This window comes from Ctenopharyngodon idella, chromosome 11 (assembly GCF_019924925.1).
Source record: "Ctenopharyngodon idella isolate HZGC_01 chromosome 11, HZGC01, whole genome shotgun sequence".
NCBI classification, from domain to species: domain Eukaryota; kingdom Metazoa; phylum Chordata; class Actinopteri; order Cypriniformes; family Xenocyprididae; genus Ctenopharyngodon; species Ctenopharyngodon idella.
The window spans coordinates 25,833,538-25,849,148 of record NC_067230.1 but is presented as its reverse complement, the minus strand read 5'-3'; the positions used below and the strand labels follow the sequence as shown (position 1 = coordinate 25,849,148).

The following is a 15,611-nucleotide window of genomic DNA, read 5'->3' as shown; positions in this document are numbered from 1 at the left end:
CCCTAACATGCTTAAACCAGAGTCCTGATGTGGCCAATAAACAGTGGAAAAAACAAGATGAGGTATTTGTGTTGCTTTCTGAGAATTAAAACACAACTTCAAACAAACACAGACATGTGTACTCACCCTGATGTATTTTCCACCTTGAGAAAAGCCTGGATAACCAGTGGAAACTCGTACTTTACAATGTACAAGTAGCTGGACATGGCTATGAGACGAGAGAGAGAGAGAGATGACGGCTGTAAGATTCACACACACACGCATACAGTAAACACCCTAATCCAGGACGTATTTGTCTACTCCAGGGGATTGTGGTTATTATCCTTGAAGCAAATGTCACAGTAAAGAAGAGAATCAGTTATATATTTAGTTTCTGTAAACATGCACCAAACGGCAACCAGCCCAGGGTCTTTTTCCACTTCTGTAGATCAAACCACCGTTAAAATGACAATGATCTATCTATCCATCTAAATGAAATATATACACAGATTACATTTAGCATAATATATATTACATTTTAAGAAAAATTATGCTAAATATAATCTGTGTGCACAAGTAGATGGACAGTAGTATTAATATATACAGTATATCTGTGTTGAAATAGACTACAGCTTTAGAAAATGAGGACAACATGGAGGAAGGGGAGGAAAGGTTACCATGAGAATGAAGGAATAAAAAAATAACGAAGTGATGACCTGGAGTGTAAATGAGAAACGAACGACAATGCTATCAATTTAAGTCCAGTCACTTTCTCTACAGAGGTGTATATGTGTGCTGTGCCCTTGACAGGGTCACAAAGCAATACATTGAGTCTCCTGAGGTGTAACGTTTGACAGCGTCTCACCTCCAATATTCTGCAGGGTGATTGCAATGCCAGCAGCCATCTTGCCTGGTGTGCCAAAGGCTCGGTAGCCCAGTTGTTCATAAGCTCTAATGCCTGACAACAAAGCAAAAAGACATGAAATCCACACATTGCCCAGTTGCTATAATAAACAACAATATAGTAAATCTGATCTCCAAAAAAAAAAAAAAAATCTTCCTCTAATAAGAATAATAGTATATGAATTTAATATAATACATTTAAAACAGTATATGATTATAATAATAACAATAATAATATCACAAACAAGTCTTCTTCCAAGTAATATAGACTCACTCATCAAATCGGATGTTCTGATTTATTATTAAAATGCCTATCATCAAGTAATATGTACTGTATATGATAGTATATGTAAGGTTTGTCATTTTTTTCCAAGGTAACCATGTGGTTGACATGGGTTTGGGGCAACAATGTAGCCATGGGCTTATAGTTGATATAGCGCTGACAATGACAGCCACAATTGATCAAGCACAGCAGACGCTTGGCTATTTTTAGCCTAATGCACACCAGAAATATTCTGGCCAATTAAAATCTCTCACAAAGCAGTGAGGCAGATGGTCACTGAGCCAACAGAGAAACCAATGTCACATCAGTTAACACTTCCATCTAAACCGGCTCTTCATTTTAGCTTGGGGCAAAGGTTCAGGAACAGCTTTTCCTATCCAAATCATAATCTTAACTACAGAAGAGAGTTTAAAACTGGTCTCAGGTCAGTGTAATGAAATACTCACCCACAACGCCTGAAGATTTTAGCAGCAGGTGAATGGAGTATGAAGACAGGCCAGCAACAGCAGTGAGAAGAATTCTGAAAGACAGAAAATATTAAATAAATGCAACTGGAACCAAATGTTGCTATCAAGCCCCTTTGTGGCTATGTGTTATATTTATAAAGTACTTAAACGGCCTATAAACGGGCTGCGTTCAACTGAAAGGTAGGAGTATTAAACCACACATGGGGTAATGTAACTCAAATCACAAATATTCTAGGTTAAATACAAGAAATTAAACATATCTGTGGCAATATATACTGTGTAGATAGATAGATAGATAGATAGATAGATAGATAGACAGATAGAACATCAAATAGTTGCAGGCCTAATGCTAAGAGTTGAAAAGAGATTCTAGCCTCAGTAAGGTGGAAAAATACTAGACAGCGTAATCACAGGCAAGATAGCCCATAAATGCAACGGCACCCTCCAGCTGTCAACATCTGGACAAACATATCAAGCTGTGAATACGAAACACGCTCTACTGACTCTTTTTCTTGCATAAAAATGTCCTGTTTAGTCCCAGTTCCAGAATGTCTTGGCATCTGTACTGACCAGGCCTAACCACTCTCTGCCAAGCACTCAGTTTCAACTCTTCACTTTCTCACGTTTTCCCTTTTCCTTCTTTTTTTCCAAATGACGTGGCTGAACTGCAGAAGTCAACGAGTGCAGTTCTGCTGAAAACGCTGCTGTCTTGACTCACATGAACTCTTTCAGCATCAAAACTCTCAGCTTTGACTAACATTTTAGTCATATTTATATAAGTATAGATCAATTAGTACAGCTAATCGCTCGCGTTTAATAACAAATTACACTGGAGGAGGCAGCAGTACGAGATTAAAAAGTTTTGAAAAATCTGCTGAAACTGAGAAAGAATATGTGATTTGGTCACCAGCTGCAGTGTATTAATGGATGCAGCTGGCTTGAATGAAGACACTATGATCAGTTCATCCAATCAACTTCTTTAGCAGTTGATTGGGATGAAATATTTGATATTATCCAAACTTCAAAAGATGCAAAAAAACTTCCTAATTTAGCAACTAAAGCTCCGTTCCAAAATCTAGTCTGTGACTGCAAAAGCTTCCTAATCAAAATGGAATCTCAGTTAGGAAATGACTCATTTGGAACACTGTTCATAGCAAGTCTTCCACGCAAATAGTGCTCCTCAAGCAAAGTGTACAGAAAAATGGAATCAATCAATCTATCTATCTATCTACACTATATTGCCAAAAGTTTTGGGACGCCTGCCTTTACGTACACATGAACTTTAATGACATCCCATTCTTAATCTGTATGGTTTAATATGGAGTTGGCCCACCCTTTGCAGCTATTACAGCTTCAACTCTTCTGGGAAGGCTTTCCACAAGGTTTAGGAGTGTGTTTATGGGAATTTTTGACCATTCTTCTAGAAGCGCATTTGTGAGGTCAGGCACTGATGTTTTGTGAGAAGGCCTGGCTCGCAGTCTCCACTCTAATTCATCTCAAAGGTGTTCTATCGGGTTGAGGTCAGGACTCTGTGCAGGTCAGTCAAGTTCCTCCACACCAAACTCGCTCATCCATGTCTTTATGGACCTTGCTTTGTGCACTGGTGCGCAGTCATGTTGGAACAGGAAGGGGCCATCCCCAAACTGTTCCCACAAAGTTGGGAGCATGAAATTGTCCAAAATGTCTTGGTATGCTGAAGCATTAAGAGTTCCTTTCACTGGAACTAAGGGGCCAAGCCCAACCCCTGAAAAACAACCCCACACCATAATCCCCCCTCCACCAAACTTTACACTTGGCACAATGCAGTCAGGCAAGTACTGTTCTCCTGGCAACCGTCAAACCCAGACTCGTCCATCGGATTGCCAGACAAAGAAGCGTGATTCGTCACTCCAGAGAACATGTCTCCACTGCTCTAGAGTCCAGTGGCGGCGTGCTTTACACCACTGCATCCGAAGCTTTGCATTGCACTTGGTGATGTAAGACTTGGATGCAGCTGCTCGGCCATGGAAACCCATTCCATGAAGCTCTCTACGCACTGTTCTTAAACTAATCTGAAGGCCACATGAAGTTTGGAGGTCTTTAGCTATTGACTCTGCGGAAAGTTGGCGACTTCTGCGCACTGTGCGCCTCAGCATTCGCTGACCCTGCTCTGTGATTTTACGTGGCCTACCACTTCATGGCTGAGTTGCTGTTGTTCCCAATTGCTTCCACTTTGTTATGATACCACTAACAGCTGACCGTGGAATATTTAGTAGTGAGGAAATTTCACGAATGGACTTATTGCACAGGTGGCAACCTATCACGGTACCGCGCTTGAATTCACTGAGCTCCTGAGAGCGACCCATTCTTTCATAAATGTTTGTAGAAGCAGTCTGCATTCCTAGGCGCTTGATTTTATACACCTGTGGCCATGGAAGTGATTGGAACACCTGAATTCAATGATTTGGAGGGGTGTCCCAATACCTTTGGCAATATAGTGTGTCTGTCTGTCTGTCTGTCTATCTATCTATATTTGTGACTTCTATGTATTCTTATGCTTATTTAAAATATCTAAAATATACAAATCTTTATATACACTAAACCGTTCAAAAATTTGGGGTTGGTACAATTTGTTTTTGAAAAAAGTTTCTTATGCCTACCCAGGTTGCATATATTTGATCAAATATACCCTAAAAAACAGTAATATATTATTACAATTTATACCAAAATAACGACTGTTTTCTATTACAATATAGTTTAAAATGTAATTTATGATGGCAATTTTCAATTTTCTGATTTTTCATTACTCCATTCTTCAGTGTCCTGTATCCTAATAATAGTACCGTATATAATGATAATATAATAATTATGTGCTCAAGTAACATTTCTTATAATTATCAATGGATAATAAAATAAATGAAATACCGACAACCGGGATTCACTTTTTAAGGATTCTTTGGTAAATAGAAAAGAACAGCCTTTATTTGAAATAGAAATATTTTGTAACATTATAAAAGTCTTTACTGTTAATTTTGTGTGCCCTTGCTGATAAAAAAAATAGTACTTTCAAAAAAATTATGTATTAATATAAAATGATCATATACAAATTTTTAATTAAATGAACATTTTCTGTTTATTCATTTCAGCACAGAATGAATGATAATCAGCATTTCTCTTGACTTTTCTGCAATATTAGATGATTTTTTTGTTAGTGAGCTTACCACAAGAGAGTTAAATCTGAGATTGAGACCAGTCTCAAGTGCTACTATGCTAGAACGCCTCATTAGAACCTGAAGACAAATTACTGTTAATTTAGTATCTTACACAATTTATTCTAGAACATCTGGACGTGTTCCTCCGTTTATTGAAGACCTTTCATCCAAGTGGCTTCATCAGTTCTTAAATTAATGTAAAAAATCTTCAGCAAATGGAGGAAGAAGTGGATGAAATCAAATCACTGTTAATTGAGACTCCATCAGCACTGTGTCACTGAGGCTATTAAAGATTATTTTAATGGAGAAAGAATATATGAAACTTTAATCGAGCATGGTGCTACAGCAAATTATCATATCAGATATTCAGTTCATTTTTGTTTTGTTGCCATATCTACTTCGTATGACATAATTCTTGCCCCCACTGTCATAAACATGTCTTTTATTCCAGAAACATGAAATAATTGCCCGTCCTTGAGCAATAACATTTCACAGTAAGCCACAGTAAGCCGAATTTCAAGACAAAAATTGAGGATTTGTTGTTTGTCATAATCTTTCTCAAAGAGCTGCTCTTTCAAAGACAATCAAATGAGACTTAATGGAGTCCCCAGTTATGTTTCATTTACGTAATAACTCAGACCCAGACTTTGATTTCCGATGACAATTTGTTGAAATCTATTGTGAAGCTCCAGAAATTATTGTGGTCTTTTTCTTAGGAGAAGAATCTAAGCAGGAATTTCCATTAGCTCTCCATTTGATCTCACTCCTGTCTAGAAGAAAAGAAGAAAAGGAACTCCACACACTGTTTTGTGATGCTGGATATTCAAGAGACATCCTTGTTTTGCGATGTTGTGCATTTCTGGGAGTTGTGGATCCTCTCGCCTCTAGGGGAACTGCTGCCAAGATTCAAAGTGACATAGCAAAATCAAGCCTAAAGTCCAACCACAGCAAAACCCAACATCAACCTTTCATAATCTGTCCTCCATCTTCATCTATATACACCAAATTCGATATACACCAAACAATAATATTTTAAAGTATGAGAGCTGCATCCCCAAGAGCTGCAGTATTATTGAAAGGAATATTACCAGCATTATTAAATTGTGTCTGGAATTGATTTATGAGTAGCCTGAAGCTACAATCAGCACTGGAGAAACACGGTTCTCAGATCAGACAGGTACCACATCCACAGAAAATGGGAGTACAGAAAGTTCAAGTGTGCCAAATATCGCAGAACCCAAGTCACACCAAACAGCTCAAACTCAAAGCCCTTTCAGAAGGAAAAAGAAAAAATCCTCTGTACATTGTTCAACCCAGATTAAAAGGCCAGACTGGTTTTCATAAAGCATGTACAGCCCATGTTAAGTAGCACAGATCATTAGATCATTTGCTTTGAACAAAAGTAATGCAGCGTGCCTGGAGTGAACACGAAGCTCCCGTGGAAAGTGAGTGTCCTGGTGCAGCCCGCTCAGCTCTACTGAAGGTCAGTCAGGAAACAAATCTCTCCAGCAATCTGACTTTTCAAATAAAGGCTGCTTTACTGAAGGATTAATACAGCGGGGGAACCAGTTCAGAGAACAGGACTTAACCCAGATCATGACAACTAACAAACTTTAGGGAAGCTATAACGTTTACACTGCATAAAGAACTGTGGCAAGATTTGAGAAAAACCCAATGAAAAGCTCATGGGATTAGCCAAGGAGCTTGAACATGATGTTTTTATTACATGAACTATTGTTAGCGTTAACAATAAAGCGTTAAATATCTGCTTCCATTGCCTGAGTTGAACCTATAGGCTCTTACAGGTCCATAACATTTAACCTAAAAACTTCTATAAAATCCCATAGACTTACAAAACTGTTCAAATGTTTGGGGTCGGTAAGATTTTTTTATGGTTTTGAAAGAAATCTCTTAAGCTCACCAAAGCTGCATTTATTTGATAAAAAAATTTAATGCATCCTTGCTGAATAAAAGTGTTCATTTCTTTCTATTAAAAAAAAATCATACTGACTACCCCTGGTAGTGTACAATGAGTCATATCTAGGGACTAGAATCTCACCCGAGACAACCACCCACAACACCCTAGAAATATGATTGAATAATATTAACATGGGCAAACAATGATATTTTCTTCACAATAAATAAAAAGTAAAAAAGTAGTACTTTATTTCAAAATATTCTACTTTTATCAGGATCTTTCCTTTAATGTTAGTCTTGTTCAGTGTAGTCAAGGATAGACAAACACTTAGGGAGAAGGTCCTTATTAAAGGGTGTGTAAGACAAAGGGAGTACTTCACAAGTATTCATTATTATAATTAATTATACTGGTTTAATATTATACCAGTTTAATAGCATAATGACAGTACCATTAGCATATTAATACACACCACAACTCATTAGGATATATATTCAAAAGGGATAACAATAGCTTTCATTCTCAATAAAATATCACATGTTTAACCAGCAATACACTCTTAAAAATAAAGGTTCTTTATTGTTATCTATGGTTCCATGAAGAACCTTCAACATTAATGGAACCTTTCCACTGCATAAAAGGTTCTTTATAGTGGAAAAAGATTCTTTAGGTTATGTTTTTTACACTTAGAAAAAAATGGGTCTTTTAAGAACTTTTTGGAGAAACTTTTCTCGCTGTGAAAGCTGCCTTTAGGAACCTTTATTTTTAATAGTGTAAAAAAAACGTAACAATAATAAAATAGAATTTATTATGACTTTAATGTTTCCCCACAAAGTGGTTTATAATGTATCAAATGCACAATAATTTTATTAATTCTAGTTTAAAGTGAATTATCTGTTCTCCATTAAAGTGCCCCTATTATGTTTTTTCAGATATTACCTATCATGTAGTGTGTAATACAGCTGTGAATGTAAAAGAGCCGCAAAGTTTCAAAGATCAAAGTGCACGATAAATGAGTTATTGCCTCCCAAAACATTTCTGAAATGCCGGAAACAAGTTGTCAGTAATTCCAGTCTTACTTCCTGCACGAACCTACATAAGCTTTTAACAAATTTGCATAATGCCAGCCTATGGTCATATTGGCTGCCCGCGAACAATGTCTACTTTGACCCGTCCTGTTGTAGCTAAGGGCCTGGAAGAGTTTGGTTCGGGCTGTCGACATTTCTGCGCTGCAAAAGCAAATCCACTTTGCATGCACTTCCAAAGGATGAGATCTCTGGCTTGAATTAATACAGTAAAATCGACGCCATTGATACTGTTCGTCTCATTGTGTATGAGGAAGTTTCTGACACGTGCTGTAAACGATAGACCAATCACAATAGACTGGGCCATTTGACCAGAATAGGCTCTGTGGAAAGAGAGCGAATCCTTTATCAAATCTACAATAAACTTACTGTAGGAGACCTCCAAAGCAAATTAGGAACCTTTAAAATATCTTAATAGGGGCACTTTAAGAAATTACTCCTAAAATCTGAATGCATAGAGTTTGACCTAAAACAATAACTTACATGAAGAGGACAATGCCCGTATTAGCCATGGCATACGCTAATCCCAGAATTCCACTTCCCATAATGGCGTTACCCAAGTTGAAGACGGACATCCCAAAAGAAGTCTTTCCCTCAAACTAAGCAAGAAGAAAGGTAGAGCAGTTAGTCCACAAATTCACATTTGAAACATTTCACACGCATTATGGTCTCAACTGAAGGAGACACACTGTCACATACTGCTATACATGAAATCTTACCAAAAGCTCAACTTACATCCGTGAAGCGAGTGGTTTTCTTGTCATCTGCATTAGACAGGAACTCTGAGCTTTCTGGCAGGTTTGCCTCTGCATTACCTGGAGTTCTGTCATTACTAAAGACACATATAACAGCCATGAGGGATTGCCTTGTTTGGCAGTGCAATATCAACAGAAAACACCACCAAAACAGTGATTAAGGATGGGTGCTTTAATTACAGATGCATGATTTGTAGCTGCAGAAAAAAAAAAACTTTTTGTCTGCAACTATTCTGCTCTCTGCATGACATACCTGGTAGTTTCTGTGCTATTTGGTACAAGTTCCCTAAAGTGTAGGAGCAGCATCCACGAAAGCACAAGAGACAAGGAAATCATAATGAACACATCCTTAGTTAAAAACACTGTTGAAGGTATGTGGCCACAGTCAGGGGGAAGTGATGTTTAGCTGAGAAACATTTAATTTCCTTAGGGTGAAGATAGGCAGTTCTTCTACATGCAGGGTGATTTTATTTTGCATACGAAATTGCATATAGGTGTTTCTTCAACTACTTTAACTCTTTCCCTGCCAGCGTTTTTTAAAAAGTTTCCAGCCACTGCCAGTGTTTTTGATCATTTTCACAGAAATTTAATAGCCCCCAAAATATTTTGTTGTATGAATATCTCAACATGCAATATATCAAAAGAAAGAACAGAGCCTCTGCTTTTAAACAAAAAACATGTTTTATTCTAGCTTCATGCATTCTTTTTTTTTTATCAACACTTCAAGTTTCATAAAAAAGCAACATTTTGAACAAAAAGCTGAAAAAATCATGTTTTTTTCCCCCAAAGACTACAACATGCATAAGCAATGCTTTTATCGCTTGTTTCTGCTCCTTTTTTGTCTGTTTCGATCCACAGGTTCAGTACTCTTTCAGAAGATGCAAAATAGCGCCTCTTACCCTATAACAGTGAAAACACGGAAAGCCGCAAAATTCCATCAAGCGTTGTCTCATAAATGACGGAAATGTCGGGGGACGAGTTAAAAGACACTTTTTGCATTCTCACTAAACATTTTTACTACTAGCAATGGCCAACATGCGTCACAGGAGCGTTCTGTCATTTTTTCTAAAACAAAAATTGAATTATCTCACCATATCTCACACTATGTTTTGCATTTAACAACATTCAGTGGTGAAAATTATTTTTACGCATTTTGGAAACATTTATGACATTAAATTGCAGACTCCTTTGTCTTGCTAAGGCAAATTTCATAGCATTTTATGTATCTTAAATCCGCTTTATTAGTGGCAACAAATTTAGTTGTATTTCAAATGATACCACAACTAAGGGACAGTTTTGTGTAAAAATAAAACTGTCAATAAAAGTAAATATTTTAATCTTTAGATCATCAAAGTTTTAAAGACAGTAATAGTTAATAGTGGTGCACCAGAATGTTTTTTTTTTTTTTTTACCGAAAATGTATTATTTACGGAGCCCCGCACATGATATGCAAGAAAAATAATTAAATCGTGCGCACGATTTACTATTTCGTTCCCTCGATTTACTAAATCGTGCGCACGATTTAGCCTACTATTTTTTTCCTGCATGTCATGTCTGGGGCTCCGTAATTATTGGATGATAGGCATGCTATAAATAATGTTCAGTCAAGTTTTGTTCATACATCAACTAAAAACAGCATAGACTAAAAACATTTGAAGATCCATAAAAAATTAAAATTCAATAGTGTCAATCCAGACCTAGCATCCACACAGCTCACACCTGATTCGGAGCATAATGAATCACGTGACTTTGGCGCTCCGAACTGTGGATTCGACACGCTGATTCATTACGCTCCGAATCTTCCTGAAGCAGTGTTTTGAAATCGGCCATTACTAAATAAGTCGTTATTTTGTTTTTTTTGGCGCACCAAAAATATTCTTGTCGCTTTATAATATTAATATTGAACCACTGTACTCACATGAACTGATTTAAATATGTTTTTAGTACCTTTATGAATCTTGAGAGAACAATGTCAGTGCTCCCTATGTAGGCCTCACGGAGCTATCGGATTTAAACAAAAATATCTTAATTTGTGTTCCAAAGATCAACGAAGGTCTTACGGGTGTAAAACGGCATGAGGGTGAGTAATTAATGACAGAATTTTCATTTTTGGGTGAACTAACCCTTTAAACGTTACCGTTTTGTTCAATGATTTTGTCCCTCCGAATCTGCTTTTTATTTAGCAACCAAATATTTTTGTTGATTTTGGAATAATTTCAGTGCATCACTAATTGTTTTTCAGTAGTATTGTTCAGTAGTATGTTTTTATGTATTACATGATTTTCATATTTTAAGATTGAATGCCTGAGTCTGAGAAAATGGTAAAAAATAGTCTTAATAAAAATCTAAAGTTAAAGTCATAAAAAGTTCCTGTAGTTAAAGAAACACCCATATAAATTATAAACATCAACACAATCACAAACACATTGGAGCTTTGAACATAGTTATATAGAAAGAGCATAACATCAGTGCTACTGAATGTGCCCAGAGACGTCTGAACTGTGCTGTTCAGTGACATTTAGGACTGTGATGACAGACAAGCTTCACCTTATTAGGATGACATGACTGGATGCTTTAATGCTAGCTGGAAGATACTGCAAAAACACACACTAATGTTCATAAATACTGGATATATAGGCACTAATATAAGACACCCCTAAAATGTATTTTTTTTCTCCATAATCTTACCAACTAGACTAAATGATAAAGCTTATACTAACTGAAACTGTATTACTAAAACACATTAGATGACTGACAATAAACCATCCTGAACTAGACAGACATTATAGAGCACCCTTGAGCGCATACTTACTGAGCAGCATCTTCTGATTGGCTTTTTATTGCAGTCGCAGTTGTTTCCTCACCAGCTTCGTGCCCCTTCCCGTTGGGGATAGTGTTCATCTCAGCAGGCTCCATGCTTTCAGAGCGATTATTCTCGGTCTTCAAGTGTGCGTGTGTGAGACAGGAAGATCTATAGAGAAAATGTGTCCGTCCCTTGTTTCCCTATAAGAAAAGGATGTAAAAAAAACAGCATATATTTTTCCTGCTTGTTTAAAGGAGATGTGTTCATCTGTGTAAAATAGAGCAGAGAAGGTACGTATTATGTAAGACCTTGAAATAGGATAGTAATGTGATCCTCAAGGCCTGAAACACCTCTTGATGGAAATAACATCAGAACATTTATTTCTATCAAGAGGTGCATCAATTTTTGGTCTAGATGTTGTATTGTATTCCGCTTTCCGTATTCTTCAAAAAGCTTGCACTGTATGTCCTACGCCTACCTTATTCAACTTACGGAACGAACGCGGCGCCAGGTCCGTTTTTTCCGTAAGTAGAATAGGGAAGGCGTAGGACATACAGCGCAAGCTTTTTGAAGAATACGGAAAGCGGAAGCACGTGCAAGGCGATCATTTGTGTTTATAAAGCATATACATTTGAATTTTTTTAGAAAATGACCAATCGTTTCGCTAGATAAGACCCTTATTCCTCGTCTGGTATCGTTTAAAGCCCTTTGAAGCTGCACTGAAACTGTAATTTTGACCTTCAACCGTTTGGAGAGACCATTGAAGTCCACTATAAGGAGAATAATCCTGGAATGTTTTCATCAAAAACCTTCATTTCTTTTCGACCGAAGACATGAAAGAAAGACATGAACATCTTGGTGACAAAATTTTATTTGAAAGTGGACTAATCCTTTAAACTACGCCAGAGCGCATACACACCTCACGCACCGGATGCCGTGCGCAAGGCAGTTGGGCATAGTGGTGTATTAGAGGTAAAAAATGATATAAATACTGTTCGGTTTCTCGCACAAACCAATCGTTTCGTGTCTTAGGACATCAATGTGTCGTCACGAGCCGCAGGGTTTAATTTGGATTTGTCTGTGCATGTTTTTTTGACTCTTATAGATTGTGTTCTCATTGACATGCATTATACGACTGACAGACTGCAACAGTTGGAGTTAAAAATCATCATTTGTGTTCTACTGAAGAAACAAAGTCACCTACATCTTGGATGCCCTGGTGGTAAGCAGATAAACATCAAATTTTCATTTTTGGGTGAACTATCCCTTTAAAATGAACTAAACATTTATATAACTGCAATAAGTGTCATTTTTAACAACAAAAAGGAAGGTTCGCCGGGATGAACTCTGAATGACAGCTTGATAAAACATGAAAGATTTTAAAATTAAATTAAAAAGCTTTATATCCCTGATGGACAGACAGAGCTTCCTTTTTGACTCTCTGTATTTCTCTCATGTTTTTCTTCCTTCTTGCATGGCAAAACAGCTCTATCAAAATCTCTGCCACTGCCAAATTAACTTTGCAAAACAGCCGGTAACCTTTTGCACCGATACCGTCTAACTGAATAAGTTGTCACTTTCCTGACTCTACTGAGAGGTGTTGTTCTCGCTTCTTTCCTTTCACTATATGGCTCCTGATGTCTCTATAGCTGTTTTTGTGGTCTCTTCCTGTCTTCTTTGGTGCCTGACTCCCTGTGGCTGCTTATGATGGACCTGTTGGAGTGCCGAGTCCTGAAAGCACAAGCTGACATGTGTCTCCAGGCTCCCATTTGGCCCCCTGGTATTCCCAATCCTGGTCTGAAAGGACAGAGCCCTAGTATCACATTAGCTACAAAGCATAAACAGAAGTAAGGGGAAAGAGGAGGGGAGGGAACCTACACTCCAAACCAGTGGGCCCATTGAGGAAGGCCATGAAAGCAAGCAGAACCAGCTATGACCAGCTCAGAACCAGTTCTGGCCCTCTTTGTCCATTCATCTCGCTTTTTTTTTTTACTGCTTTCTTCCCATTCCTTTGCTTTTAATTAGGAGAAGCTTAACATAACAGTCATGCTCTCTTCATGCTTGAAACTCTGGGCTGGCATAACCTCAAGTTCCTCCAGCTCCTTTTCTCCCTTCTGCCCCCTCGCTCTTCCCCGCTATGCCCCGAAAATGTGAATTAATAACCAAGCAGAAAACGAATCGGTGTGAACTCTGAGAAGATAAACTCTGGGTTATCCAGTGAGATGCCACGTTACTCGGCTTGCTGCGCAGCCACGGCGAGAGCAATGTGGTTGGGCAGCAAAGCACGGTACGCAATTGTGCATGCTGTGCTGTTTCCTGGGAACAGGGCTGGAGGAACAGAAGGGTGATTGTGCCAAGCGTCATTATATCAGTGGGGCCTCCTTGGCTTAAACTCACCAGGGCACTCGAAGGGCTGAAAAGGTAATTCATCGGACCCCCAAATTGAAAAAAAATGGTGAACCTTAAATTTGGGAATGGGAAACGGACCTATGATGGGGGCAGAGGTTTGTGCCAAGATGCTGAATGGAGAACCAGCCTGTCCTTCATGCACTCCACTAATCAGACAGACAGTGGTCTGCCCATAACAAATAGACGATTACAAGTGATTGGCCGGAGGAGTTCAAGGCTTTGGGCGGAGTCAATTGAGTTAACTGCAACAGGTCCCATTGTTGCATATTTAAACACATAATAGCTGCTGCGTTTGCTCTGCGCCAGAATTTGTGACGACTTTCAGCCGGGTCTGAAAAACACAAACAGAATTTGTTTTCATTCTACGCCGATGTCTGGCAAATCCTAAACACACTCGGGATGAAACTGCCTTGCCAACTAGGTCATAGCTTAAGTTTCTTGAATAATGAGAAGTTTATTCATGGATTAAATACTCTGCGCAGCCTGCTTTCAGTTGCTCATCAACACTAAACCCACTAGTACAGACGCACGCTTCTGAAGAGTCATAACATTGCCTCCCTACTTACGTAACAATGTCCCTCGTTCTCAAAATGAGACGGGAACATGCTAATTTGGACTCGTTATGTTTGCATGACATCAAGCAGTCACATGCAAAAGAGCATGAATTTGTTGCGACATGATTTGGTGTTGTCAGGAGCTAATTTAGCTTGGTGCCTGTGAAAAGCACTTATTAGACGTGCTGCAACGACACATCAGTGTTCATTAAAAACAGCCTACGAATGTGTTTAAAGTGTCCATAAATTACTGTTATTAAGACTGATTCATCCTTCTCTGTCACGAGATTCAACACCAGCAAAAACGTGAGTGTGAAAGAGGAAGAAATCGACTAAGAATGGATTACAGAAAAAGGTGGAGAGAAAAAAAACAGAGAGAGAGGATTAAGAGCAAAAGGGATTAAAAATAGTGGTTGCAACGTTCTGAGTGGTTGCTAGGCCATTTCTAGGTGGTTGCTAGGGTGTTTTGGGAGGTTGCTATGTGATTGCTTACTAGCCCATGTCAAAAGAGCCCACCCACGGGTCATGAATTGAGAAATCAACTTTTCCTTGAGCTTTTGATATATAAGAGATCATCGTACCATAAAAATATCCTGTAAGTTTCAGAACTGAAAACTTCCTTGTTAGTCCAATAAAAGTTTTTGACACCAGGCCCAGCGAACGACTGATCATGGAACGTGCCTATCTTCATAGGTGAAACGCCGCCACCGCAGAAGAAATCAACGCCTACTTCATCATTGCAACAGTAGCCCCGCCCACTATCATGTTAGTGAGATGAGGAGGAGAGAAGAGCGATACAAGACTTTCAAAGGATCCTAATGCTAGGAATATGGTTATTTATTTTCAACAGTGTAAATGTCTCAGTTGAGCTTTATTTATTTGTATTCAGTACATTTCACTGTGAAATCTGCGGCAAATCAATCGCATTTCAGCGCAGGCTTTGCGAACAGACTTTTATGATATGGACTTGACAGTAATGCAACAAGTAACTGTGTTCATTCTAATGCCTGATCTGATATGTAATGTTTCATGTACAGTCAGATGTTCTTTGTCTATGTGTCAGTAAATCAAACCAGTAACTAAACAGTAAACTTCATATTGTTTCTCTTAGTAGGATGAAAATAATCTGTTATTTAAATAGTGATTAAATTATATATAGAAAGCAATCACAGAACGCTCCCTTTACAATCACTGGAGCTGTCAATCAAACAGTGCAAGTTTATCAGTGACTGAGTTCTGGACATGCACCAAAACTCCCGTTTTATTC

The 15,611-nt window shown here is 38.2% G+C and overlaps 1 protein-coding gene across 3 annotated transcripts in view; it reads right to left on the bottom strand.

Moving 5' to 3' along the window:
* Window positions 1-15,611, bottom strand: part of slc38a3a (solute carrier family 38 member 3a) — a 49,331-nt gene that overhangs the window by 17,478 nt on the left and 16,242 nt on the right. Inside the window, exons 2-8 of one of the 3 annotated variants that reach the window (XM_051912402.1) lie at window positions 11,391-11,581; window positions 8,832-8,864; window positions 8,559-8,655; window positions 8,307-8,422; window positions 1,612-1,685; window positions 845-937; window positions 127-208 (exon numbers count right to left, since the gene is read on the bottom strand). In XM_051912402.1, coding sequence (XP_051768362.1) covers window positions 127-208; window positions 845-937; window positions 1,612-1,685; window positions 8,307-8,422; window positions 8,559-8,655; window positions 8,832-8,864; window positions 11,391-11,494 — 599 coding nt within the window. In that variant the 5' untranslated portion in view covers window positions 11,495-11,581. Of the gene's footprint in view, window positions 1-126; window positions 209-844; window positions 938-1,611; window positions 1,686-2,136; window positions 2,208-8,306; window positions 8,423-8,558; window positions 8,656-8,831; window positions 8,865-11,390; window positions 11,582-15,611 lie in introns of those variants that run through there. The other 2 variants (XM_051912403.1, XM_051912404.1) reach the window with 2 other exon arrangements.